A 25,335-nucleotide genomic window follows, 5' to 3' on the forward strand; every position below is an offset into this window, starting at 1 on the left:
TCCCCCCAAGTCCCCTAGATGCTGCTGAACAGGCTGCCTTAACAGCTGGCCTCCAGTAAGCCGCAAAGCCTGGGGAGCCCCTGTGTTCAACCAAGAGCTTATCTTGACCACAGTCTAGGGAGCCACTATCAGATTGGCCTTGCAGACCTGTGGCGCTGGTTTATCCACCTGCCAAGCTTAGCAGTCACGCATCTTACCAACGATGGAAAAAGAGAGGGTCGTGGCCAAGCCCCCTCCCTCCTCGGTGAGCAAACGCTCTAGGAGACAGCTGTGCCACGACCAACCGGTCCCCACTCTCCAGGCTGTGTTAGAGATTCAGACAGATATGGAGAAGGAGGGGTACAGTGAGGCCAGGGGACAGCCAGCCCTGGCCAGGTCTGCCTCCAAGCCCGTCCTTAGGAGAGTGCCGTCACCTGGAACGAGGACTCTGGGCTGTCCTGCCAGCTATCATCATTAGACTCGACTCGACTTTATGTCACCAAAGAATGAGCAGAAACCTGTGGAGCCTCCCCAAGGATTTCATCCAGGGGAGAAGAAAATCAGAGCCCACAAAGCAAGTTTAAAAAGAGAAAAAGAATCAAGTTGGTTTCTCTTTGCCAGGTTACGTGAATAAATACATATTTTTTTAAAAGCCTTGGGCACAGCCAAATTCTAAACTTCCGTTGGTTGCCAACAAAGGGCCATAGAGAGGATGTTTTATCAAACACCCCCCAGGTGATCCTCAGAGCCCTGATGTAAGCAGGAGGCACCTGCAATCCTGTGGGGCCTCGGCAGTTTTTTCTCCCTTAAAGAACTGTTTTAAGCATTTTTTAAAAGATTTTATTTATTTATGTGACAGAGATCACAAATAGGCAGAGAGGCAGGCGGGGGGGGGGGGGCAGTGGGGAAGCAGGCTCCCTGCTGAGCAGAGAGCCCGACGTGGGGCTCAATCCCAGGACCCCGGGGACCATGACCTGAGCCGAAGGCAGAGGCCCCAACCCACTGAGCCACCCAGGCGCCCCATGTTTTAAGCATGTTTTATGTGTTTTGCTTTCTAGATTCTTACTTTTTCCAAACTAGAGGTCAAGACGGATGCACTGGAAAGGAAAACATCTGTTAGGGAACATTTAAATGAGAAGGATGATCTAAGCAAGAAGAAGAAGAACCAGCTAGGAGACATCCACCTGCTCGGGCTCCCCCTGGTGCAGGAGCAAGAAGACAGTGAGGGGGACCTCCTGAAGGATGCTGACAGGCACCTGGCCCAGAAGTTTAAGACCTACGAGTTGACTCTGAAGGATATTCAAAACATCCTCATGAACTGGGACCGGAAGCAAGGCATTCTGCTGCATCACGCTGGCGCCGAGGACATGACCCACGAGCCTGACGACCAGCGCCAGGTCCCTTCAGGCGGGCGCCGAGGCCGCAAGGACCGAGAGAGGGAGCGCGCAGAGAAGGAGAGAGCGGAGAAGGAGCGCCAGGAACGGGAGAAGGCCGAGAAGGAGCGTCTGGAGAAGCTCCGGGCCCTGGAGGAGCGAAGCGATGGCGGAGAGGGGGAAGGAGGGGAGGAGGACCACCACGAGGGGAAGAAGGACCTGGGTGTCCCATTCATAACCATCCAGACGCCCGACTTCGAAGGCGTGAGCTGGAGGCAGGCCATGGAGAATGACAGGCTTCCCAAAGGGGATCAGGTACAGACTCTTCTCTGGGATGGAGACGTGATCAATCCGGGAGTGGGTACTGTGCTACTCGCCACTAAAGTGTTCCTTTCTGTACTCCCTTAATTCCATTCATCTCTGAGGTCCCCTTGGATATGAGACAACAGTGGCTAAAAGGACCTTTTTCTAGTTAGTGAAAACACATGGGAATTTCCACAGATCTAAATGACTCCATCTAACCTCATAAAAAACTGCCTATAGAGTTTTGGGGGGTTTTTATTTTGTTTTTATTTAAATTCTAGTTAGCTAACGTATACTGTAATGCTGGTTTCAGGAGTAGAATTTAGGGATTCATTCAGTTACATATGATACCTAGTGCTCATCCCAACAAGTACCCTCCTCAATGCCCAGCACCCCTCCAGCCTACCCCCCACCCACCTCCCCCCAGCAAGCCTATTTGTTCTCTATCATCAAAAGTCTCGTATGATTTGCTTCCCTCTCTTTTTTTTTCCTTCCCTTATGTTTATTTGCTTGTTTTTTAAATTCTACATATGAGTGAGGTCATATGGTCTTTGCCTTTCTCTGGCTGACTTATTTTTTTTTTTTAAGTAGGCTCCATACCTGACGTGGGGCTTGAACTCATGACCCTGAGATCAAGAGTCGCACACTCTAACAACTGAGCCAGCCAGAGAGCCATGCCTCTCTGATCAACTTATTTCACTTAACAATACTCTCTAGCTCTATTCACATCACTGAAAAGGGCAAGATTTCATTCTTTTTGATGGCTCAGTAATATTCCATTATATATATATATATGTGTATATACACACACACACACACACACACACACACATACATACCACCTCTGCTTTCTCCGCTCATCAGTCAATGGACATCAGGGCTCTTCTCCATAATTGGCTCTTGTTGATGCTGCTACTATAAACATTGGGGTACAGGTACCCCTTCAAGTCTGTATTGTAGTATCAGTTGGATAAATATCTAGTAGTGTAAGTGCTGGGTTGTAAGGTAGTTCAACTGTTAACTTTTTGAGGAACCTCCATGCTGTTCTCCAGAGTGGCTGCACCAGCTTGCATTCCCACCAACAGTGGAGGAGGGCTCCCCTTTGTCCACATCCTTGCTGACACCTGCTGTTTCCCGTGTTGTTAGTTTTAGCCATTCTGACAGGTGCGAGGTGGCATCTCATTGTGGTTTTGATGTGCACGTCCCTGATGATGAGTGATGTCCAGCACCTTCTCATGTGTCTGTTGGCCATCTGTGTGTCTTCTTTTTTTTTTTAATATTTTACTTATTTATTTGACAGACAGAGATCACAAGTAGGCAGAGAGGCAGGCAGAGAGAGAGGAGGAAGCAGGCTCCCTGCTGAGCAGAGAGCCCGATACGGGGCTCGATCCCAGGACCCTGAGATCATGACCTGAGCCTTTAACCCACTGAGCCACCCAGGCGCCCCATCTGTGTGTCTTCTTTGGAGAAATGTCTATTCATGTCTTCTGCCTGTTTCTTAACTGGATTATTTGCTTTTAGGGGTATTAAATTTAGTAAGTTCTTCATAGATTTTCAGAGTTGATTTTAAATATTGACAATACTAGTGTTATCTGCTGGCAAGATAGGTGTACTGTGGAAGCAAGAGTCTCAATTACTTGAAAATCTTCTTCCCACAAGCTTCTTTATAGTGACAGAAATCATACTATTAGATGGCTTTTTGTCCCTAGAAAATATTACATTGCCAGAAGCCCCTGGGTGAGGGTTTGGAGGAGATGGTTTTTATAGCATTTTGTCCAGAAATGAGCTTTTTCTGCAAAACACCAGAAAGCAAATATTTCATGCTGCAAGTCCTACAGTTTCTGTCACAACCACCACCATGTAAATCAACGGACACGACTCTATCCCTGTACAACTTAATTTACAAAAGCAGGTAACAGGCCAGATCTGACCTGGGGGCCACAGTTTGCTGATTTTTAGTTTAGTTGATTGGAAACTAGATGCAACCTTAACAAGGAGAGAACAGAGCCTGGGAGGAAGGTTTGGCGGGTGAGAGTTGATGGGAAAACACAGGTAATTCCTCAAAGGGGCGGATCGGGGTGGGACGCGGCCGCACGCGGAGAGTCTCACCGCAGCGGTCTGGGTAGGCCACAGGCTGGAAGACGACTGGGGACACGTGACACCAAACCACTCATCTCGCCGTCCTGCCTCCCTTCAGCCTGAGGGGCGGACTCTTGGCCACTTTTCTCCCCAGAAATATGTTTTTTGAAAAAGAACTTCTCATCTTGATTTATGTTCCAGGACTATAGCCAAGGTTACCTTCTGGCCTATTCTCATTGTCCCCACACCCCAAGCGACAGCTTAGACTGTTGGTTACAGTTCTTTACCCCTGGCTCCATTTAATAATTGGTACAAACTACCCATTCCTTTCCCTCACAGACATTCAAACCCTGGGAGTTAACACTGGCTATGCTTAGGCAGGAAAAGCCTTTGGCGGCCTGACCTGCAGGTCAGAAACCCAGGATTCCACATACACAGCTGCCAGCTCGGCCTAAGTGCCTGCTTGGTCCACAGAACAGACGCTGTGGCGGGCTGTCCAATTTACCGTTGTGACGGTGACTTATGCGGAGATCGCCTGCTTGGGCTGAAGGGTTTCCATGCTGAGATGGGAGCTGCTGCAAAACGTTCAAGCCGCCCGCTCTGGAGGGTGCCCACTCAGTTGAAACAGAGCAGAAGGGGAGAATGCTGGAGGAACGCATTTTCTCTTCGGTTTCTTTTCGACTTCTCTCTTCTTTCCCATCCTTTACCCAATTCCCAGAACCCTGACTTGTTTTCTTTGCCATACTTGACCTGCTCCAACCCTCACTCACTTTCAGCCTCAGAAAGAAAGAACATTTAATGGTAACAGAAAGATTAACATGGGATCTGGAGGTAGATGGACCGACTCTGTACCATTGACATCAGAATCTTAAGAGCTGGTGTCTAAAACATACTGAGTGCCTGCTGTGTGCTCGGCCCTGTGCTGTAATATCGGCCTAGTTTCTGTCCCAGTGGAGTTTACATTAATTTGCAGAGACAGACACAATAAGGGGACTAAGACCATGATAAGAGAAGGATAGGGGGCACGCAGCCCACAGCAAGAGCCCCAGCCTGCTCTTGGGGGCACAGGGGTCGAGAAAGACCTGCAGAGCTGTGTCACGGGCCCTTCACCCTCCTTCCCCGACACATGCCCAGGGCAGTGGCACCTCCCAAGAATGTTAGGAAGAGGCAGGAGAGTCCAAACCTCCCTGTGCTCACTCAGAGGAGCAGCTGGGGACACCCTGCCCTCTGCATCAGAAATTAACCATTGGCTTTTCCTTTAGATCCTGGACGTCTTGGGTCTGGGTTCCTCGGGACCACCCATCCCACCTCCCGCCTTATTCTCAGTCATCTCCTACCCCCTGAAGCGGCTGCCTTTGGCCACAACAGAAATCCTGAAGCATTTCGTGTTTGTGATCTCCCCATCTGAAGAGCTGTCCCTGCTGGAGGAGAAAAGAGAAGGGGAAGCAGAAGCAGAGCTTTCGGGCACCGCAGGCTCTGGGAAGGTAAGGAGCAAGCTAGCCTCTTGTTCTCCTGACTTTGGCAGAACTTCAGATGGGCAGACAAGGAAGATCACCCTCCGCATGGTCAAAAACAGGGTATGGTGTTGGGTGTCACATTCACTGACGTGTTTGCCATTGACTCGTCACATATCCCACCTGGGGACCCCACGTGAGCCTCTCTCAAAATGCCTGATTCTCATCTTCCACCCTTTCTGGTCCCCATGGGATGGTCTAGGAAACTTGTTGAATTGCTCTAAAGCTCATTTGGGAGAAATAATAAGCAAAAGCAGCACTCGCTCACTCTCTCTCTTTTTTCCAAAAGCAGCTCTCTTAAAAAAAGATATTAGAATGTATTGAGAAGCTAAGGTCATTCACACAGTACATGAGAAGACAAGAATCAATAGGGGCGCCTGGGTGGCTCAGTGGGTTAAAGCCTCTGCCTTCGGCTCGGGTCATGATCCCAGGGTCCTGGGATCGAGCCCCACATCGGGCTCTCTGCTCACTAGGGAGCCTGCTTCCCCCTCTGTCTCTGCCTGCCTCTCTGCCTACTTGTGATCTCTGTCTGTCAAATAAATAAATAAAATCTTTTAAAAAAAAAAAGAATAGACACAAGTTAAGGGAACACACAACACTAAGAAAAGAACAGATTTTCAAAGAAGTTATGAGCATGAGATTGGATATTGTGGTAAACTCACTTTTTATCTCTTTGCCTGACACAATAGAGTAAAACTAATTCCAGCTAGATTAAAACTATGAGTAACTGAAATGAAATCACATGTAAGTAGAAGAAAATAGGTATGCAATTAATAGAATAAGTCACAGAAGAAAATAGGTTTGACCAGTAATATGCAGAATGTATGTCTATTAAAAGCTGGAGAAGGGTTATTTATTCCCAGAGAAATATGGTAGCCCCAAATTTGAATCTCTCCACCCAGCTTCCTACAAACCAAGCACATCAGCAAAGAATAATAAAATCACCGGTAGGAAATAAAATCACCAGTAGGTCCCTCCTCAGCCTCAATTTGTTGAAGAGATTGCCTCAAACTTCTATTTAAAAATAAATGGGAAATTATCACCTGAGATCAGCAGCATGAATGGACACGCCCTACTAGAAAAAAGTCCAAATAAAAAAGAAAATGGAAAAGATTGCCCACATCGGAGGTGACGATAACACCCACTTCTTTCCTTAAAATTAGCCATTAACAGAAAAGGGTTAAGCATTCTTGAACTTAACCATTCTAGGAGGAACTCTAATTCATCCCCAGTTGGCAAAGGAAAGCTCTTCATTCTAGAAGAATGGCAGCCAAAACTATAGAAAGAATAGTAAAATTAGAAAAGAAGTAATTAATTAAGGAGCACCAACTGATCTAAAAAGCAGTACTTTGTTGGGAAACAAGATACTACAAGCCAGAACCTCATCCCACAGGGGACTAGCTGGCAGCAAAGGGAAACACCCACATTATGGAGGCCAGGTCTGGCGGGTGCCATTCCAGGGTGAATACAGTGCATCGGTAATCATGGGTTGAGGTGGCTTTTTTTTTTTTTTTTTTTGTCCCTTGTTGTGATGGAGTGTGACATATACAGCACCTTCTCTGAATCTCATCAAACTTTATGCCTAATTTCCAGCTTACAGAAAATACAGGGAATGAAGGAATAAGCGAAATGACGCTTGAGGAATAGTCAGAAAAATTCAGAGTATGGAATATTCTATAGGAATACAGATCTGGTCTGCCCACAAGTCAGTGTGATTGGGAGAGGGCAAGGGGTCTGGAGTAAAGGGTACTAAAAACACATCCCAACAAAACGCAATGCAGGAAACCTCTCTCTGCAGCTTGAAACTTTCTCTGGGCTTCGGCCTCCTCTTCAGGGAATGGGGAGCCCAGGAAAGCACCAGCTCTCCTCTTGGATTCTCCACTGGTGAAGTAGGCTAGGCCCGCCTCTCTGCCCTCAGCAGCTGCCAGCATCCTGAACACGCAGCACACACGTGTTCGAGGCATCTCTGTCTTCCGTTCATGTGTATGTCCATGAGTATTTAAGATCTGTGCTTGTGTTTAATTAAGATCCAGGAGGAGCAGACCACCTCCTCTAAGGGGAGCAGACAGAAACCAAAAGAAAAAGCAGACCAGGCACGAGACACTCAGAAGGACAAACGTCGCATGGCCTTCAACAGGAAGGGCCTCTCTGCGGGAACAGCCGGAGCCATTGCCCCCTTGTCGGACATGGACCAGAACAACTTCGCTGGGCAGTTCTCCCAGGAGAAATTCATCAGGTGGGCCTCTGAGTCACCCAGGGAAGGGAATGTTAGAGCCCCGAATAGAAGGCGTGCCTGTCCTGCCAGCGGGCCCTCCGGATGGCCAGGACTTCTCCCAGGTAGCAGCCCTGTCTGCTCTTAGAGGCCCAAAGGAAGCCTTCTCTCTTTAAAAGGTCTGTGGTCGTTTGCAGGCTGAATCATTTCCGGTGGATCGTGCCAGCCAACGGTGAGGTGACGCTGCGAATACACTTCTCTTCCAACGACCTCGGGAACTTCGACCAGACGTTCAACTTCGAGATCCTTGGAACCCGCCGCCAGTACCAGCTCTATTGCCGAGGTGTCTGCTGTTACCCCTACATTTGCCAAGACCCGAAGTAAGTGTATTTTACCTTAAAAGAGAAAGTTGCTCGAACTGGAACGATACATAGAAGCATGGCCCTTGCACACGGACAACACACAGATTTATGAAGCGTCCCATACGTGTGCACCCCAAGACCCCAGGCTGCCGGGGCTGGACCGTGGGTAGATCCAAGAAGGAATAAATCCGTAGGCCTTGCCTGTTAATAAACAGTATCTACACCTAAAAGAGAGAGAGAGAGAGAGTTGAAAAATATTGAATAAATAAATGAGTGAGTCGACAAACATTTTCTTTTGGCCCCATGGCACTTTAAGCAAGGTAGCTCTTACTGCTAACGTGGAACTGGGGCAGCACCCGGCCCCTCCGGTCATATGGGGCTTCGGTGTTTTGGACATCCATGAAGCCACAGGAATGGCGTGGACCATCAAAGTGAGCTACAGAGAATGTTAATAGGTGCGAAGGCCAGGGAAGCGTCGTCCTCTGGCCAGTTAGTTTGCTTATTTGACAATGAGGCAAACATAAGCAGGTTTTATGTGTACTCTCGGATTTTTTTTTGTCCTGTAATACCACTAAAGGTGTTACTGTCCATGGGGGGACATTTTTCTGAGCTACCAAACACCACTGTACCCCTTATCCATAACATAAAGTCACCCAGCTGGGCAAGCTAGTGGGACAAACCCTGCAGGGCCGAGGCCTTTTATAGCTTATCCACTAAGAGGAGCTTTTTTGCAGTTCTTACTAGGGCCCACACTGAACGAGGAACTCTGAAGCTGGTTAATGTCCACCAGAACTAGTTTTCCACAGAGATTTTCTGGTTGAGCACACTGGCATGGGAAATCTGTCTCAGCTCTACCATCAGCCACTCATTATGAAAGACACCTGGGAATTTTTTCCTCAAGTTCAAGCTCTCATCCCTGGGGATGGTGGAAGGGAGGGAGAAGGAATAAGGGCTCAACTAAGGTCCTCAGATTAAGAATCATTCTGTCTCCAGATACCTGAACCCTTTGCTGAACAGGGAATGTTGGGTTCAGGTCAATATCAAAGGGAGGCATTGAACTTGCACTCAGACAGCCTCTCCTCCTATTTTCCTCCCCTGTGTTCAGAGTGGTATTTCCTCAGCGAAAGCCAGACATGAAGCAAAACGAGGTCATCTTTAAGAAGTATATTATGAACACAGAGAGGTTTTACTTCGGGCCACTGCTTTGCGGAAAATCAAGAGATAAGTACGTGTTCCATTATTTCAAGGCAAATGTCAGACTTCCTGTTGGACTCACGAATGGTACATGCGGGGGTGCTCTGTGGACATAACTTTTACTTTTGCTGCCCCGGTTAGCTCTGAACCACGCGAGAACTGGGCTCTTGCATGCCAAGTTTCTGCTAAGCCACCCAGATGAATGTGGGTGCCATCTTCCCAGATGGAAAAGCCTGGAGTAGGATGAGGTTTTGGTGGGGAAAGAGTAGGACCAAGTGTCTACTTTGGGATATGTTGTTTGAGATGCCTAGGAGATAGAGCTAGTAGCCACACACACCAAGGAATAAGCTCTGCGGTCTGGTTCTCAGGGGACATCCATGGGGTTCAACAACAGAGAGGTCCTAGGAGTCTTAGCAAAGGTCCTTTTGGGGATTTCTGAGGATGAAGCCCGAGCAAAGTGAGTTGAGGAATCAGTGGGAGGTGAGAGAATGGAGACCGAGTGTAAAGGTCGTTCTCTAGAAATCTTGGCCCTGAAGAGGAAGTGCAGGCAGCCAAGGACAAGAGGGGACATGGGATCCAGGAACACTGCTCACACATTGTGGTTCTTACGCTGTTTGGATGCCAAGGGGACACAGGGAGGAGGAGGTAGGCGTTTCCAGAGGAAGTAAGGGCCATTGGTGGTACAGCTCCCTGAGACCACACAAACGGGGTACAGAGATGCTGTTCTTGCCAGGAAGAGGGTACTCCACTGCCCACCAGGAGGAGTGAAGGCGGACAGCTTCAGGTGCAGATGTGGTTGGGCCCGGGAGAAGGTTCCCATGCTACCATCTGTTTTCTCCACAACACATGTTGTGAGGTCATCCCTAACAGGAAGGGAAGCGGAGAGAAGATAAAAATGTTGAGAAAATAGAGAGCAGATGAAACAGTTTTTGTGGAAAGTTGGAGAGGTAGAATAGTAGAGAAACAGAGGAAGGTTGTCGGGCAGAATTGGGGCCCTGGGTGAGGTTGACGGTCACAGGTTTTTAGAGATACCAGTTTTTTTCAGTTATGTACAAACTTCTCACTGTGTAGGCAGGAAGGCATGACCAGAACTGGACCCAGCTCTAAGCACGTCTTAATTCAGTCTGGCATTTATTATGGTAATTAGAGTGTTTGTGTTCATGCTGACTTGGTAGAACTAACAAAGCCTCTTTGTTCTCCAGCCTCCTAATAACTGGAGTTTGGTTCCTGAGAGGCTGGACCAGAAGGCCAAGACGCACAGGGTTGACTGATGCTGGAGTGGATCTTCCTCTAGAAGGGGCCCAGTAGAAGGGCTTCGGAGAGAGAAGAAGGGGGCTCAGGTTGATAAACATGATGGACACTGCAGTCCAGGGTCAAGAGTCAGAGAAATCATTGCTATTCAGAGAGACATGTGTCCTGGCAGCCCTGGAACCGACCAGAACTTGGGGCCAGGCAGCACTGGTCCAGGAGGGGAGGGATTACAGTGGCCCAAAAAACAAGACCCAGTACAACCGGTGTTATTTATTTTCTCAAACCCTGATGAGCCTTAATGTTCTCATCTGCAAAATGGGAAAATAATAGCAGCCGTCCACAGATTTGTGAAACTGAACTGGATAATGAGGACTTAGCACATGGGATTTAGCACAGTAAAGGCCACCACCCCTTTGGTAGTGCCACAGAGAGCACTCTGCCTCTCTGACCCTGATTTGCTCTCTACCGTTTACTGTCCTTCCTTCCTCCATCACCGCATATCCAAAAAGCTTTTCAGACTGTCCCTGGGCACCAGTGGGCACTACGGTGCCTTTGCTCTGCTCTCTGATAATGTGCATCTTCACCAGCATTCCTTGTACTTTCTGTGGTTCCTTTTCATTACCATTAACTGAGCAGCTTCTAATGCCCACAGTGCTCACCTCTATGGCTCTTTCCCCAAGTCACAAGGGAACAGAAACAGCCTTGCAACAGTGAACCACACCAAACGAATCCATGTCAAAACAGCAATGTCTTGTACAGGTCTAGGAGAAGGAGGTAAATGTGATCATCTCTAAGGCAGATGGGAAAGAACAAGCTGCTCTCAAAGGATTATATGTCCTGGGAATATAAGCCCTGGGAGGGATAGAGCCTCATGTTTCTCAGAATTCTTTGCAATAATGGAGCACCTGGCTGGCTCTGTTGATAGAGCATGCGACTCTTGATCTCAGGGTCATGAGTTCGAGCCCCACGTTGGGTATAGAGATTACTTAATAAATAAACTTTTTAAAAAAAGAATACTTTGCAATAATAGCTACCATCTGGGCCATTTGATATCTGTAGCTGTCCTGAAGAGCATTAGGTAGACCATTGCGTGTAATACTCATAGGAGTCATAAGAAGTATTATCATCCCATCTTAGAGATGAGGAGACCAAGGCTTGGCAGGGGTGGGGGAGGGCGGGTCAAGTCCAGCTGCAAGTCTGCACAACTGTGAAGCTTAGCTGCCAGGCCGCTGCCTCAGTGTACCACATTACCCTCTGGCACTGCCGTACGCCCCACAGTTTCCTTTGCCACCTGAACTCCCAGTCCATCCTTACATCCACATCCCTAATCTTTGTTCACTTCCAGGTACAAGTCCTCCTTGTTCCCAGGCAACACAGAGAAGCTGACCATCCTGAACAATTCCCCAATGGTCGTGGAGGCATTCTTCTGTTTTCAGAATGATGTCAAAGCAAACACGTACTTCCTGGAGCCCATCAACATGACTCTGAAACCCAATGAGAAGCAGGTACAGCCACATGGAAACAAGTCCACTGGGGCAAGTCTTTCTTGGGAAATTGGAGGTCGCGGCATTCTTAGCATCAATGTACTGTTTTGATGCTGCCTTTAGATGCTGAATATATGGGCCTACCCTACTGCGGTCGGTGTCTTTGATGACTGCATTGTCTGCTGCATCAAGGAGAACCCAGAGCCAGCTGTCTTCAAGTTAACCTGCCAAGGGGTCCGCCCAGAACTCGAGCTGGACTCCAAACAATTGCATTTTGACCGGCTCTTGTTGCACAGGTCAGAGTTCTGGATGATAACAGGACTGCGATGGGATTTAAAGAACATTTAGTTCTAGGGTGGCCCACTCATCCCGATTTTCTCAGCCCTCTCCTTGTTTTAGCACTGAAAATCCTACATCTGGGGAAACTTCTGGTCCTGTACAAACCAAGATGTTTCGCCCGTGGGGTCCAGGGCCAACCACCCCCCAAAATTAACTGCCAAAATGTGTGCATATTTGCATTTTTCTCAGAAAGAATCACTTTTTCCAAATTCTCTAAGCAGTCCATTGCCCTCAAAGGTTAAGAATCTTTGCTTTAGAAGTTAAAGTACAAGTAAGTGAAACCACATAATAATTGTCTTTCTCTGCTTGACTTATTTCACTCAGCATAATCTCCTCCAGTCCCATCCATGTTGATGGATGGGTACAATCCATACCAAAAGTTGGGTATTCATCCTTTCCGATGGCTGAGTAATATTCCATAGTATATATGGACCACATCTTCTTTATCCATTCCTCTATTGAAGGGCATCTCAGCTCTTTCCACAGTTTGACGATTGTGGACATTGCTGCTATGAACACTGGGGTGCATATAGCCCTTCTTTTCACTACATCTGTATCTTTGGGGTAAATACCCAGTAGTGCAATTGCCAGGTCATAGAATAGCTCTATTTTTAATTTTTTGAGGAATCTCCACACTGTTTTTCAAAGTGGCTGCCCAGCTTGCATTCCCACCAACCGTGTAAGAGGCTTCCCCTTTCTCCACTTACTTGTGGAACATAAGGAATAACATGGAGGACATTAGGAGAAGGAAAGGAAAAGTAAATTGAGGGAAATCGGAGGGGGAGACGAACCATGAGAGACTGTGGACTCCAAGAAACAGGGTTTTAGAGAGGAGGTGGGTAGGGGGGGGAAGGGTGAGCCCAGTGATGGGTGTTAAGGAGGGCACGTATTGCATGGACCACTGGGTGTTGTATGTAAACAATGAATCTTGGAACAGTGCATCAAAAACTAATGCTGTATTTTATGGTGACTAACATAATGCAACAAAAAAAAAATAGATTCTCCTAGAAAAGGAAGGAAGGAAGGAAAGAAAGAAGGAAAGAAGGGAGAAATTAAGGCACAGAGAATACTAGACAAAAACTGGAACTTAACATTTTATCCACTGGCATTATATTATTCTAAATAGAGAATGTTTATTTCTGGGGCTACTAGTAGAGACTATAATGATATGTATCCTGCATTCCTTCATCACTACTGCAAGGCCCTGTCCCCTGGTGAACTCCAGTTAGTGAGCTAAGCAATGACTAAAGTAACCAGAAGGGCATTTTTGGACCTGCCTGAATAAATCAGAACCATTTGAGATTGACAAACTCCTTTTGGTCTCTGCAGGAAAGAATGCAAGGTAATTCTTCTCCGCAACGTCACACCCCTGCCGGTGACCTGGCGGATCACCAGCCTGGATCACCTGGGTGACGACTTCGCCGTGTCCACCATGCAGGGTACCATCCCCAGCAAGGCTGAGTACAGCCTGCAGGTGTACTTCCAGCCCTCCAAGCCTGTCAACATCAAGAAGGTGATCCGGTTGGAGGTGAGGTGTTGCACATCTCCAGACTTGGCCATCAGAATGTGTACATCCTGGGTTCTCTGACAAGCACACACTCACAGACACACACGGAGCCATGTCTCTGTGTTACACGCTCCTTACTGATCCCCGTTTGACAACCACTGACCCACAGTGTCTTGCTCTGCACCCAACTGTAAGCTCCGTGGAGGCAGGCTTGTTCATGGCTGATTGCCCGCTGCACAAACAGCGCGCTCACTCCGCGCAGACGGAGTGAAGGGGTGGGGAATGGTGTTACTATCTCAAAGTAAGCCTGAGACTCCCGATTCCTCACTCCAAAACCCTCTCACGGCTCAGACCACACACCTATCTCGGTACCATCACATTTCGCCCAGGTGCTCCCAGCAGACACCCAGGAACCATCTTGGAGTCCCTCCTTCCCCTAACAGCCTGCCCTCCAGCTGCCTCCCAGCCTATCTCCCTCCCACCCTCTCCTCTGCCCACACTGCCACCGCCCTCTCCCAGGCCACCCATGGCACGTCTCTTGCCTGTATTTGGGCCCGATTCCCGCTGCGGGTCAGTCAGGTCAAGCCCCTTTCCTCCCCGCAGCAGCCTGCTGGCTCCAGCCGCAGTGAAGACGGAGCCCAGGGTCTCCACGGGCTTCTCAGGCCCTTCCCGCCTCAGTCCCTACCCTAGCTTTCACACCTCAGCTCTGTCACTTGGTCTCTTGGCTTTTTCCTGCCTCAGGCCCTTGGCCTTGCCACAACCCTGCCAAGAATGTTGCCCCTAGGCCCTGCGGCTCTACTGAACAACACTGCTCCAACTGGGTTCCGCTAATCACCCCACAGAAGAAATCCCCTTATGTGCCGTCCCTCACCCTGCCTTCTGTCCTCCGGAGCGCCTCCCCCTGGCGGATGTCCTGTTTCTTTCTTTACTTTCTCTTGTGAACTCCATCAGGACAAGGTCTTGCCTGACTTGCTTATCATCTGTTTTCATTCCCAAGAGCTGATGTAACAAATGCCCACAAACCACCACAAACTAAGTGGCTTTAAACAACACACATTTATTCTCTTACAATTCTGGAAGCCAAAAATCTGAAATTGAGGTATCTGCAGGGTCACATTTCCTCTGAAGCCTCTAGGGAAAAACCTTCCTCGACTTTTCCAGCTTCTGGTGGCTCCAGTTCTTGGGCTCATGGCTGCGTCACTCCATCCTCTGCCTCTGTCTTCATATGGCCTTCTTTGCCTGTGTCCTCTCCTCTTCTGTCTTTTGTAAGGACATTTGTCATTGGGTTTAGGGCCCACCAGATAAACCAGGATGATCTCACCTTGAGATCTTTAATTTAATTACATCTGCAAAGACTTTTTCCAAATAAAGTCACATTCACGGGTTCTAGGGGTTAAGACATGGCCGCCATTCAGTCCGCTGCCCCGTCAGATCCCCAACGTCTAGCACAGGCCTGAACGTAGAAGTTACTCAGGAGAATCTAAGATGAACGAACAAACGAATGAATGAATGAATGTATGTCATTGACTTTTGATGCTTGTTGCATCGATTCTGCAACAATGAAGGGATTATCCAAGCTTCTCTTTGAATACTTGCAGGGATAGAAAACTTACTCTCAAAGCAGCGTGATCTTCCTTTGAACAGGTCTATTAATTCTTCCTTGGGCTGGGTTCAGATTTCCAACTGTGACTTCCATGAATTAATCCTGTTTCTAACTTTTGGGTCCACTCAATAGATCCAAGCTCTCTTGTCACCTACCTATGACAGTCCTTAAGGTAGCTGAACACAGATACTTAGAGATTCATTTAATCAACAATTGGTTTTGAGTATCAGAGGGTGGTGGTCAACATTTTAAACACCAGTCTCTACACACACAGGGTCTCTACACAATGACCCAGGCCGCATGGCTGGTGTAGGGTCCCAGCTTTGTCTGCTTCATCCTTCTGTTGGGTCATGGAGCCTCCAGGGGTTCCTGTGTGGGGGTGTGGAGGAGGCAGGCAAGATGGGATACTGGGAGAGGTCATGTGACAGATGTTTACCAGCTGGTATGGAAACATTTCTTTATTTTAGGGATGATATGGCATCCCTGTGTGTTCCAGTCAAAGCAGACACAGTGGGTTTCCCCTCAGGCTCCTTAAAGTTGTCTAAGGTTTCTCTTCCCCAGATTCCTTCAACATCTACATGAGGAAATGCTTTGCTTTCTGGTCCCCTTGGAAAGTGCTCTGGTGAACTCATTTTATTTTATTTGTGTACCTCTTAAATTGTTCATCCTATTTCCCTTAGTTACAAAATTTAACCTCTACCCTCTACTCCAATAAGAAAGCAAAGGAAATAGAATGTTCTAGGTGCATGGCATCTATCAGGAGAAAGGTACTGTGTAAATTTTGGAAATGGTAATCCAGATTGTTTGTCTTGTTTTGCCCTCCTGCTGCCAGTCCTTTTGGTCATCTCTGTCAGAGGCTGAGCAGCAAAATAAGGTAAAAAGTGCGTCCAATTTGCTCTGTGGAACGTTGGCAAAATGCTCAATGAAAGAAAAGATGGAAATTCTGAATTAAAACTTGAGTTTGGTGACAGCTACCAATTTCCCACTTGACACCAAGCACAAGTCATGCAGAGCTGGTGACTTTATTTCTCAACTTGAGGCACCACCGGAAAGGCAGGGGTATCCAGGAGAGCTACCCCCCATGGCCAACGGCTCTTCCCCTTGATGAATGGACAGTTTATCACCCTCTTGTTTGTCTCAGGAGTTAAAAGTAGGGTCCAGCTGACAGCTGACAGCAGTTCAGGTGCTCCTCGGGACAGGGAGGGAGGGGACAGTGAGCAACTGGGGGATGGAGGCAGGCTTGCTTTTTTTTTTTTTTTTTTTACACTTCTAACTTGAATAGTAAAGGTGTTCACTTAAATAAAACATTTGAAATTTCCTGGAGAGAAACACTAAACACTTATTTTATATGAAAATCTAGTGCTTTTTCCATAGGTTGAACCAGAAACAAACAGAAGAATTCGGATTTATAAAATCAGTAAAGCAAGGGTGATTGACAACGTGCAAGTTTTCTGTTTCAACGGGCAGAAAAATGCTCTTCGGGTTTATTGTATTTAGAAGTTCCAAAGAACACTTTGCTTTGTATGTATACTCACAGCCCCCAACTTCAACAATGCAGTGAAAATCACGCAAAAAACCTCATAAGTGGACAAGATGAAAAATGCAGTCGCTTTTCCCCATTCTTATATTGATTGTCTACACTGGCGTTTCCCAAAGGATGTTATGAGAACACCAGTCATACCAAATGGTCACTGAAGACAAAAGCTAAATACATCTTTAAAATATTCTCTACCACATCTCCTGCTTCATCATTTCTGCTGCGTGGCACGTAGTTCCAGCTCCAAGTCCCCCATGGATCTTGCTTTTACTGAAGAATCCCTTTTACCCTAACAGGTTTTAGATGCAGAAAATCTTGTTGGAGTGGTTCAGATTGAAAACATCTTGGTCTTTGCAGAGTCTTACGACGTCGCCTTGGACATCACCTTCCCCAAAGGTCTGTTGACCCCTTCAGGGAAAGGGTATTTAGAAGTTACGTCTTTGAGTGCAATGTATTTCTTATGTAGAGGAAGACTAATGGTTGTTGGGGAGGGCGTGGAATTTGAGCAAATAGTGATGCAAGCCCTAGAGTAATGTCAGCAACATGACTACGAATCTTAGTTTTCTCCAGCTAGAGATGACAAGGGGTGGCAATAATCACAAAGTTGGCAGAGCTCTTTTCCTACCTGCATTAGTCTTCCATCACTGCTGTAACAAATTGCCACAAATTGTGGCTCGTAATAATACAGATTTATCATCTTACAGTTCCACGGGTCAGAAGTCCAAAACTGATCTAACTGGGCTAACATCAAGATATTGGCAGAGCCACGTTCCTTTCTGGAACTCTGGAGGAGAATCCATTTCTTCACCTTTTCTAGCTTCTAGAAGCTACCTACATCCTTGGCTCATGGTCCTTTTTTCTCCATCTTCAAAGCCAACATCGTTGGGTCAGGTCCTTCTCACACCATCATCTCTCTTGTTCTCCACTTCTATTTCCCTCTTCTACTTGTGTAATGATTACAGTGGGCCCACCCGGAGAATCCAGGATACTCTTTCTATTTTAAAGTCAGATGATAGATAGAGTCAGCTGATGAGCAACCTTAATTCCATCCATCATCCCCCCTTTACCATAGGACCAAGCAGATTCACAGGTTCATATGCATATTTACAGCATATTCATGGGGATAAGGACACGGACACCTTCTGAGGGCACAGAGCATTATTCTGCCCACTGCACTGCCTTCACACCCAGGTTAGACCCTCCCTGTTGGCATGCAGTTTTCCATTATTCTTGCTTCTTCTGCTTGCCCTCCTTCTCAGCAAGATTCAGAGAACATGAAAGCTGCCTGTTTGCCTAGATGTCATGAGTCTTATGTACAAGGATATTTATTGCAGCATTATTTGTACTAATGGAAGATTAGAAAAAACCTAAATATCTATTAAGAATGAAACGCTTTTGGGGCACGTGGGTGGCTCAGTGAGTTAAGCCTCTGCCTTTGGCTCAGGTCATGATCTCGGGGTCTTAGGATTGAGTCCCGCATCGGGCTCTCTGCTCAGCAGGGAGCCTGCTTCCCTCTCTCTCTCTCTCTCTCTCTGCCTGCTGCTCTGCCTACTTGTGATCTCTCTCCCTCTGACAAATAAATAAATAAAATCTTTTTAAAAATGAATGGAGGGGGTAAGAGAAGAATAAATGAAACAAGATGGGATTGGGAGGGAGACAAACCATAAGTGACTCTTAATCTCACAAAACAAACTGAGGGTTGCTGGGGGGAGGGGGGTTGGGATAAGGGGGGTGGGGTTATGGACATCGGGGAGGGTATGTGCTATGGTGAATGCTGTGAAGTGTGTAAACCTGGAGATTCACAGACCTGTACCCCTGGGGATAAAAATATATTATGTTTACAAAAAATAAAAATTAAACAAAATGAATGGAGCACTATTGCCATAAAAATAATACTGTAAATTATAGAACAGCATATCATGGTGTATTATATGACCATTAAGATCACATTTACAAGGAGTTTTTAATTATGTGGGAAAATGCTTATGAGGCAGTGCTAAGTAAAACAATACAAGTTTATATGAATTATTCTAACTATGTTTACTATATTCTTGATGAAATATTTTTTAGCTACTAGAAGTTTTAACTAATGGAAAGCATGAAGGGAAGGACAGCGGTCCTAAGATGGAGGGAGCTAAAGTAGGTGCCAAAGCAGAGTCCATCGTTTGTTTGCTGAGACTCAGTTATGGGCAGTTTTCTCAGCTGCAGTGTTTTCAGAAAATAAATTTTCTGAGCTTGACACCATGGATTTTCCATGGGAACTTCAACAGGAAGTTCCTCTGCTTCTGATTCCCACACCATCTAATCCTCCTCCCCACCCTGGTCGCTGGTCTCTGCAGGAGCTGAAGGAGGCCTTGACTTTGGGATCGTGAAGGTCATGGAAGAGGTGAAGCAGCCCCTCCAGCTGAAGAATCGTGGGAAGTATGAGATCATGTTCAGGTAACCTGGAATCCATCAGGCATATGTGGAGGTCATCCACCTCCACTCATGGGGAGGAAGTGCTGTCTGGGAGATAAAAACAGAAACCTGACTGAGGAAATCATAAGAACCATCTCTGTTTGTAGCCTCTCTCAGGCTTCAAATGAATGAAATTCCAACTGCTAAGAGCAGAGGTTTTCACGCTGCTCTCAACCCTGTGGCTTTACAGGGACCCTTGAAGTCCCTCTCAAAGCACCCGGAGCCACAGGGCCCTGGGGGTGGGAGAGAGACTCTGAGGGAGAGGTTGGGAAGAAGACATGCTAGGTGAGGGGAGATCCGGGGATTGGAGGGAGAGACTGGAGGTGGAGACCTGGCCTTCAGCTGGCCTGTCCTCCTCTTGGCTCCAATCTGTTTCATAAGTTGACATTCCATGCAAGATTTCATATGAAAAGAGGGCTTTTTCCAATTTTCTTTTTTTAGTTTTGAGAACCACTGTGTTATAGAACCCAAATGGTGGCCTGGCGGAGTGGAGCTCCAGCTTGTGCTCATTTCTCAGGATGAGAAATGAAGGACTAAATAAGAGATTTCTCAGAGAGGAAAGCGTGGTGCTGGGTGGGGGGAGGGAGGAGGTCACTCAGGTAGGGCCACACAACCCTTGGGGGCAATGCCAGCAGCCATGGCCAATCTGTTCTATGGAAGATGATCCTTCTCCTGGAAGAATTTGCGGTTGATAAAGGGACTTCCCCTCACAGACTTAGAAGAAATTCTGTGCATTCACCTTAGCTTCACTTCAGCTGAAAGAAGGCTGAAATGGGAGAAGTCCCACCTCAGGGCTACCATTCCTAGACCCATGCATTGAAATAGATAACTATAAATAGAAGCTTAACAAACCTAGAAGAAAACCACTGACCCCTTGGAATTAGCGCTGAGTGGGATCCTGCTGGCTTCTGAGTTTTGTTGTAGGTTATCACAGAACGTTAGTTCTGCTCTTCTAGATTACATGGACCAGTCACCCTCGGGATGGAGCAGGTGATCAAAATTCATAGAAAGAATTTGCGGGAAAGTGAGGAAGCTCAGGCACCAAGCATGCAGCCATGGTGTGGCCATGTCTCCTGGAGCGTGGGGGTGACATTTAGGTCCCCAAAGAAACCCCAGGTGTCCCACCTCCGCTTGAGTTCCTTGCTCCTGTTGCAGTCCCTCTGCCATTCTCATGAGTCAGTTGCTCTCTGTGGCTTCCCACCTCGTTCCCACTAGGCCATGGCCTCCCTTTCCACATACCTCTGCTAAATGGCTTCTGCTCCCACTTTCTCTCTGTCTTTAGATCCCCTGGCTTCTGCATCACTGTTCCCTGTGTATGTGCTAATATTCAGTCCTAGAGAGGGGAGGAAGGGAGACAGAGAGAGAAAGGGAGAGAGAGGGGGAGTGATAGACAGACAGAAAGATGAATTCATTTAGTTGGTCCATATCCAGCATCAAGTGTCCCTGTTGGATAGAGATCTCCTGCAAAGGCACCTCTTGACCTCAGGCTAGAGATGGCTATCTTTGCCTCAAGCATCACTCACTGGCCTAGTCAGTCCTGGCTGCAGAGGGGTGCTCATAGAGCACAAAGCACAGTGGGCACTTCCAGACACAGTGCTTAAGCAGACATGGCTGGCACTCAACCGTCTGGAGTCTCCTCTCTAGTATCTTGGGTTCCCCAGAATGATTTCAACTGGCCTTTCATTCTCATCTTTCAGCTTTTCTGTGGACTCCTTGGGGATTTTGGCAACCAATGTAAATTCCATGATCTCTATCCAACCCAAGAAGGGCTCATTAACCTCAGCGGAAAAGCCCACAAATGTCCAGGTGTTATTTCGTGCAAAAAAGGAAGTGAAGATTGAACACCAACCAATTCTGCGCTGTCAGGTAAAATAGCTCAAAGGGAGGATTCACTCAGTGACAGGATTGTGGGACTCATGTCAAAATCAATAAATAAAGGCTACCTCGCCTAGCCCATGCTCCAGGGTTTGGTTATGTGGGGGAGTGTGCAAAGTCATCAGCAACCAAGAGTGCCAGACAGGCAATAGAGCCATGATCTTTGGAGAGCTGAGTTCAGACTTCAGGTGCAAGAGAAGAGTGGGGAAGTGAAAGAGGAGGTCAGCTCAGTCCACGTCGATCCATGGCTAATACCTAGTAAGTTTGATAACAGTATTTTCTAATACTGTTGGTGCAATAATATGAAGAAAATGAAAGAAAGAATGAAATTGGCTTCATGGCAGTAACGAAAACAGAGAATGAAGTAGACAGTCCTGGAATTCCTGAAGCATAGTGGCTGACATCTTCCCAATCCTTCCTCTCTTTCTAGATTATTGAACCCAATATCACAGAAGGAGGTGAAACCATTGCCAGCATCCCAATCAAGTTTTCTGTGAATGCGGTGTACTCTAAATACAACATCAGCCCCTCCTCCATCATCAACTTTGGGGCTTTGATCTGTGGCACTCGGAAAAGCACCACCTTCAGCATAGAAAATCAAGGTGTTACTGACTTCAAGTACGCCCTCTATAGGCTGACCGGGGAGAGCCCCATTCATCAAAAGAAAGTGTAAGACAAGTCTGTACTTATCTCGTGCCATTCTCTGGTTTATTAGTGCATTTTATTTTATGAAGAGCTTTCAAATACTTTATCTAAATTCACCCAATCCCCTTTTCGTGGGGTGAGGTCACTAAGGTTTAGAAATGGCTTGTCTGGGGCACCTGGGTGGCTCAGTGGGTTAAAGCATCTGCCTTTAGCTCAGGTCATGATCTCAGGGTCCTGGGATGGAGCCCCGCATTGGGCTCTCTGCTCAGCAGGGAGCCTGCTTCCCCCTCTCTCTCTGACTGCCTCTCTGCCTACTTGTGATCTCTGTCTGTCAAATAAATAAATAAAATCTTTAAAAAAAATAAGAAAGAATGAAATGGCTTGTCTAAGATTAGGCAAGAAATCACCAGTAGATCTCAGTTCGGAACCCACATCTCCGCCTTCAGATTTCATATGCTTTCTTACTGTCACTCATGTGATAGATTTAATTGAACAAATATAAAGTCCTCCATGTGGGGTTGTGTCTGTTGTCCTGGTGCTTCTAACATGCTGCAGGACTCACAGTAAGTCATTGTCCTATTTATTGTCCTGTAGGATGTGGAGGGACTAGTAGAACCACAAACTAAGTCAAAAGAAATCAGAGCTGTCCCTCACATGTGAAGTGGCAGAAGGTACCCCAGAAATATAGACAAGGGAAGCACACTGCTGCCTTCTGTCTACTGGGCCCTGCTTTGACCTTTTCCGCATGAAGGCACTGTCACAATAGCTCTCTTAGTTGTTCCAAAGGCAAAACTCTGTATTCTTCACAAGGCAGCTCTTAATTCTCTAAAACACTTCACCTTTGTGCATACTTTTGGCTTTTGATGACCATATCCTTTTCTTGGCAATTAAGTATAGTTTTACCAATTCCCAAGGCTCTTTGTCCTAATTAATTGACTCCCTAATTAATTAATTAGTTTAAAATTGACTTTCCAGTTAATTGGTTTTTTTTTAAGATTTTATTTATTTATTTGACAGACAGAGATCACAAGTAGGCAGAGAGGCAGGAAGAGAGAGAGGAGGAAGCAGGCTCCCCTCAGAGCAGAGAGCCCGATGCGGGGCTTGATCTCAAGACCCTGAGATCATGACCTGAGCCGAAGGCAGAGGCTTTAACCCACTGAGCCACCCAGGTGCCCCAGTTAATTGTTTTAAATCAGACATACCTTGTTTGTAATTGTTTTGCATTTTTGTAGATACCCTCTTCCATTGTGGCTAAGTTTGAACATATTAGGAAATGTTGGGCTAAGCTATCTAAAATCTCTTTCTAAAGAGAAAAAAAGCCCTAGCCTTTTTTTATTTTTAGCCTTTATAATAAAAGTTGGTGCATGATTCTTGCTTATTAATACTAATGTTTGCTTCACACACACAAAAATAAGTCTCTTCCTTCCAAATTTAATTTCAACTTAATTTATGCAACTTTTTTAGCATTTATTTTATCATAATTTAATACTATTTATAAATATGATATATTTGTATTTGCTTTATGTTGTTTTAGTTTTAATTTGTTTTTCATCTTAGTGTGTACAAATTCGTGCAAAATACTCAAAGGGGGTTGAAATGTAATTGTTCTGGTCATTGAGCAAGTAAATGCTGAACTATATAAAACTCTCAAAAGCTTAAGATTGCACCTCTAATGCATTGGATGTTGTAGGTTAACTGGCCTCCAGAAAAACTAATTACTGAATAAACTAGCTTCAGGTGAAGCAAACAGAACTTATGTTCGAGCTATTGCCTAAACTCAGTTTAAAAACACCATGATTGGGGCGCCTGGGTGGCTCAGTGGGTTAAGCCTCTGCCTTCGGCTCCAGTCACGATCTCAGGGTCCTGGGATCAAGCCCCACATCGAGCTCTCTGCTCAGCAGGAGCCTGCTTCCCCACCCTCCTCTCTCTCTCTGCCTGCTGCTCTGCCTACTTGTGATCTCTGTCAAATAAATAAATAAAATCTTAAAAATAAATAAAAACACCATGACTATAAATGTGAAGAAAAGGGACAGAATTTAAGCTTTTATTTGACTTCTCATTTTTTTAAAGTAAGATCAGATTACAGATTTTTCTACAAATGATTTTCTATAAGTAATTGTCACACACTGCTTTCCAGAGAACTCAAGTAAACACTTAAACATTATTGTTTTGCAGCAATTTTCAATGTCCTTATGAATCATATTCAATAAGTCCAATGACTTTATAATTTTCTTATCATTGTTGAATGAGGTCTGCTAATGATAAATAAGCTGACTTTCCCAGATGCCCCCTTGGCTATCTCTCCCATTCTTGGGAGAAGAGACCATGCAATTAGCTGACAGATCGTACTTAATGTCACCGCCCCAACCTGAGGGTGTCCTCTTGCTTCTTTAATCAGAGTCAGCCATGTCAGACGTGCAAGATCCCGGGAAAGTGAGAGCTACTACAAGCCTGGCCCTTCCAAATCAACCAAGTTGTCTGATGCAGTTCAGAAAGAAGTAAATGTCACAAACCAGGTGAGCACTCTTTTCCTTGTCAAAGGAACCCTATAAGGCTGCCTTCCAATTAGTTCCCTCCTGCCTAGTTCTTGCCACAGACACCTCCCTACACTAGCAAGATCTGAGCCTACCGTGGCAGGAATACTAGCTCTCTTGAAATATCACTTTTATTTTCAGGCAAAGCATTGACTTTTCTTTTGATATCCTCTTTTGTTTTAAAACCTTCATTGGTTCTCATTGCCTTAAAATTAAGTTTCATCTCTTCATATATGTTTTAATCATGGATCATCTATTTATAAGAAACAAAGCCCATTTGGACTGGCTTAAATAAAAGCAGGTTTTAAGACTTCTGCTATAGTAAGATGAAGTAAATATACTTCATCTTTCTTGCCAGAGTGATGTCAGAGAAGCCCCACTCAAACAGAAGATCTAAATAAGATTCTGAGTCTGATAATAGCTGAAATTCCCAGGTTTCAAATCAAAATCATGCATCATACCAAAAACGAGGAAGATCTCAAACTGGAAATAGGCAATAGGTGCCAGTCTTAATATAACTGTTAGAATTATCTGACAAAAATCGTAAAGCAGCCAACATAAAAATGCTTCAAAGAGCAATTACAAACATGCTTGGAACAAATGAAAACATAGTTAGTTCTCAGCAAAGCAAGAGAAGATGTAAAGAACCAAACAGAAATTTTGAAAGTGAAAAAATAACCAAAATTTAACTCCGTTGATGGGTTCAAAAAGAGGATAGAGGGGATAGAAGAAAAACTCCATGAACTTGAATACAGAACCATAGAAATTCCTCTCTCTTTTTCCTATTGCCCTCATAACAAATTACCTCAGACATAGTGGCTTAGGACAATACAAATTTTTTAGCTTACATTTCCGTAGGTCAGAAGCTTGACATGAGACTCACCGGGGTATTGGCAAAGCTGTATTCTTTTCTGGAGACTTTGGGAGATAATCCATTTCCTTACCTTTTCCAGCTTATAGAGGACACCTGTCTTTCTGCGTTCATGATTTCCTTCCTCCATCCTTAAAACCAGCCCTAATGGATCAAGCTCTTCTCACATCACATGACTCCAGCTTCTTCCATAGTCACATCCCTCTCTAACTCTCT

The 25,335-nt window shown here is 46.0% G+C and overlaps 1 protein-coding gene across 1 annotated transcript in view; it reads left to right on the plus strand.

The window, feature by feature from the left end:
* Positions 1–25,335, plus strand: part of LOC111152905 (HYDIN, axonemal central pair apparatus protein) — a 298,524-nt gene that overhangs the window by 210,165 nt on the left and 63,024 nt on the right. Inside the window, 13 exon segments of the mRNA XM_022511638.1 lie at positions 1,038–1,667; positions 4,997–5,218; positions 7,276–7,484; positions 7,658–7,840; positions 8,928–9,047; positions 11,613–11,772; positions 11,875–12,047; positions 13,420–13,618; positions 17,034–17,133; positions 19,077–19,176; positions 20,892–21,060; positions 21,500–21,738; positions 24,113–24,230. Coding sequence (XP_022367346.1) covers positions 1,038–1,667; positions 4,997–5,218; positions 7,276–7,484; positions 7,658–7,840; positions 8,928–9,047; positions 11,613–11,772; positions 11,875–12,047; positions 13,420–13,618; positions 17,034–17,133; positions 19,077–19,176; positions 20,892–21,060; positions 21,500–21,738; positions 24,113–24,230 — 2,622 coding nt within the window.

This window comes from Enhydra lutris, unplaced genomic scaffold (assembly GCF_002288905.1).
Source record: "Enhydra lutris kenyoni isolate GAN:26980312 unplaced genomic scaffold, ASM228890v2 scaffoldscaffold30, whole genome shotgun sequence".
Classification (NCBI taxonomy): Eukaryota; Metazoa; Chordata; class Mammalia; order Carnivora; family Mustelidae; genus Enhydra; species Enhydra lutris.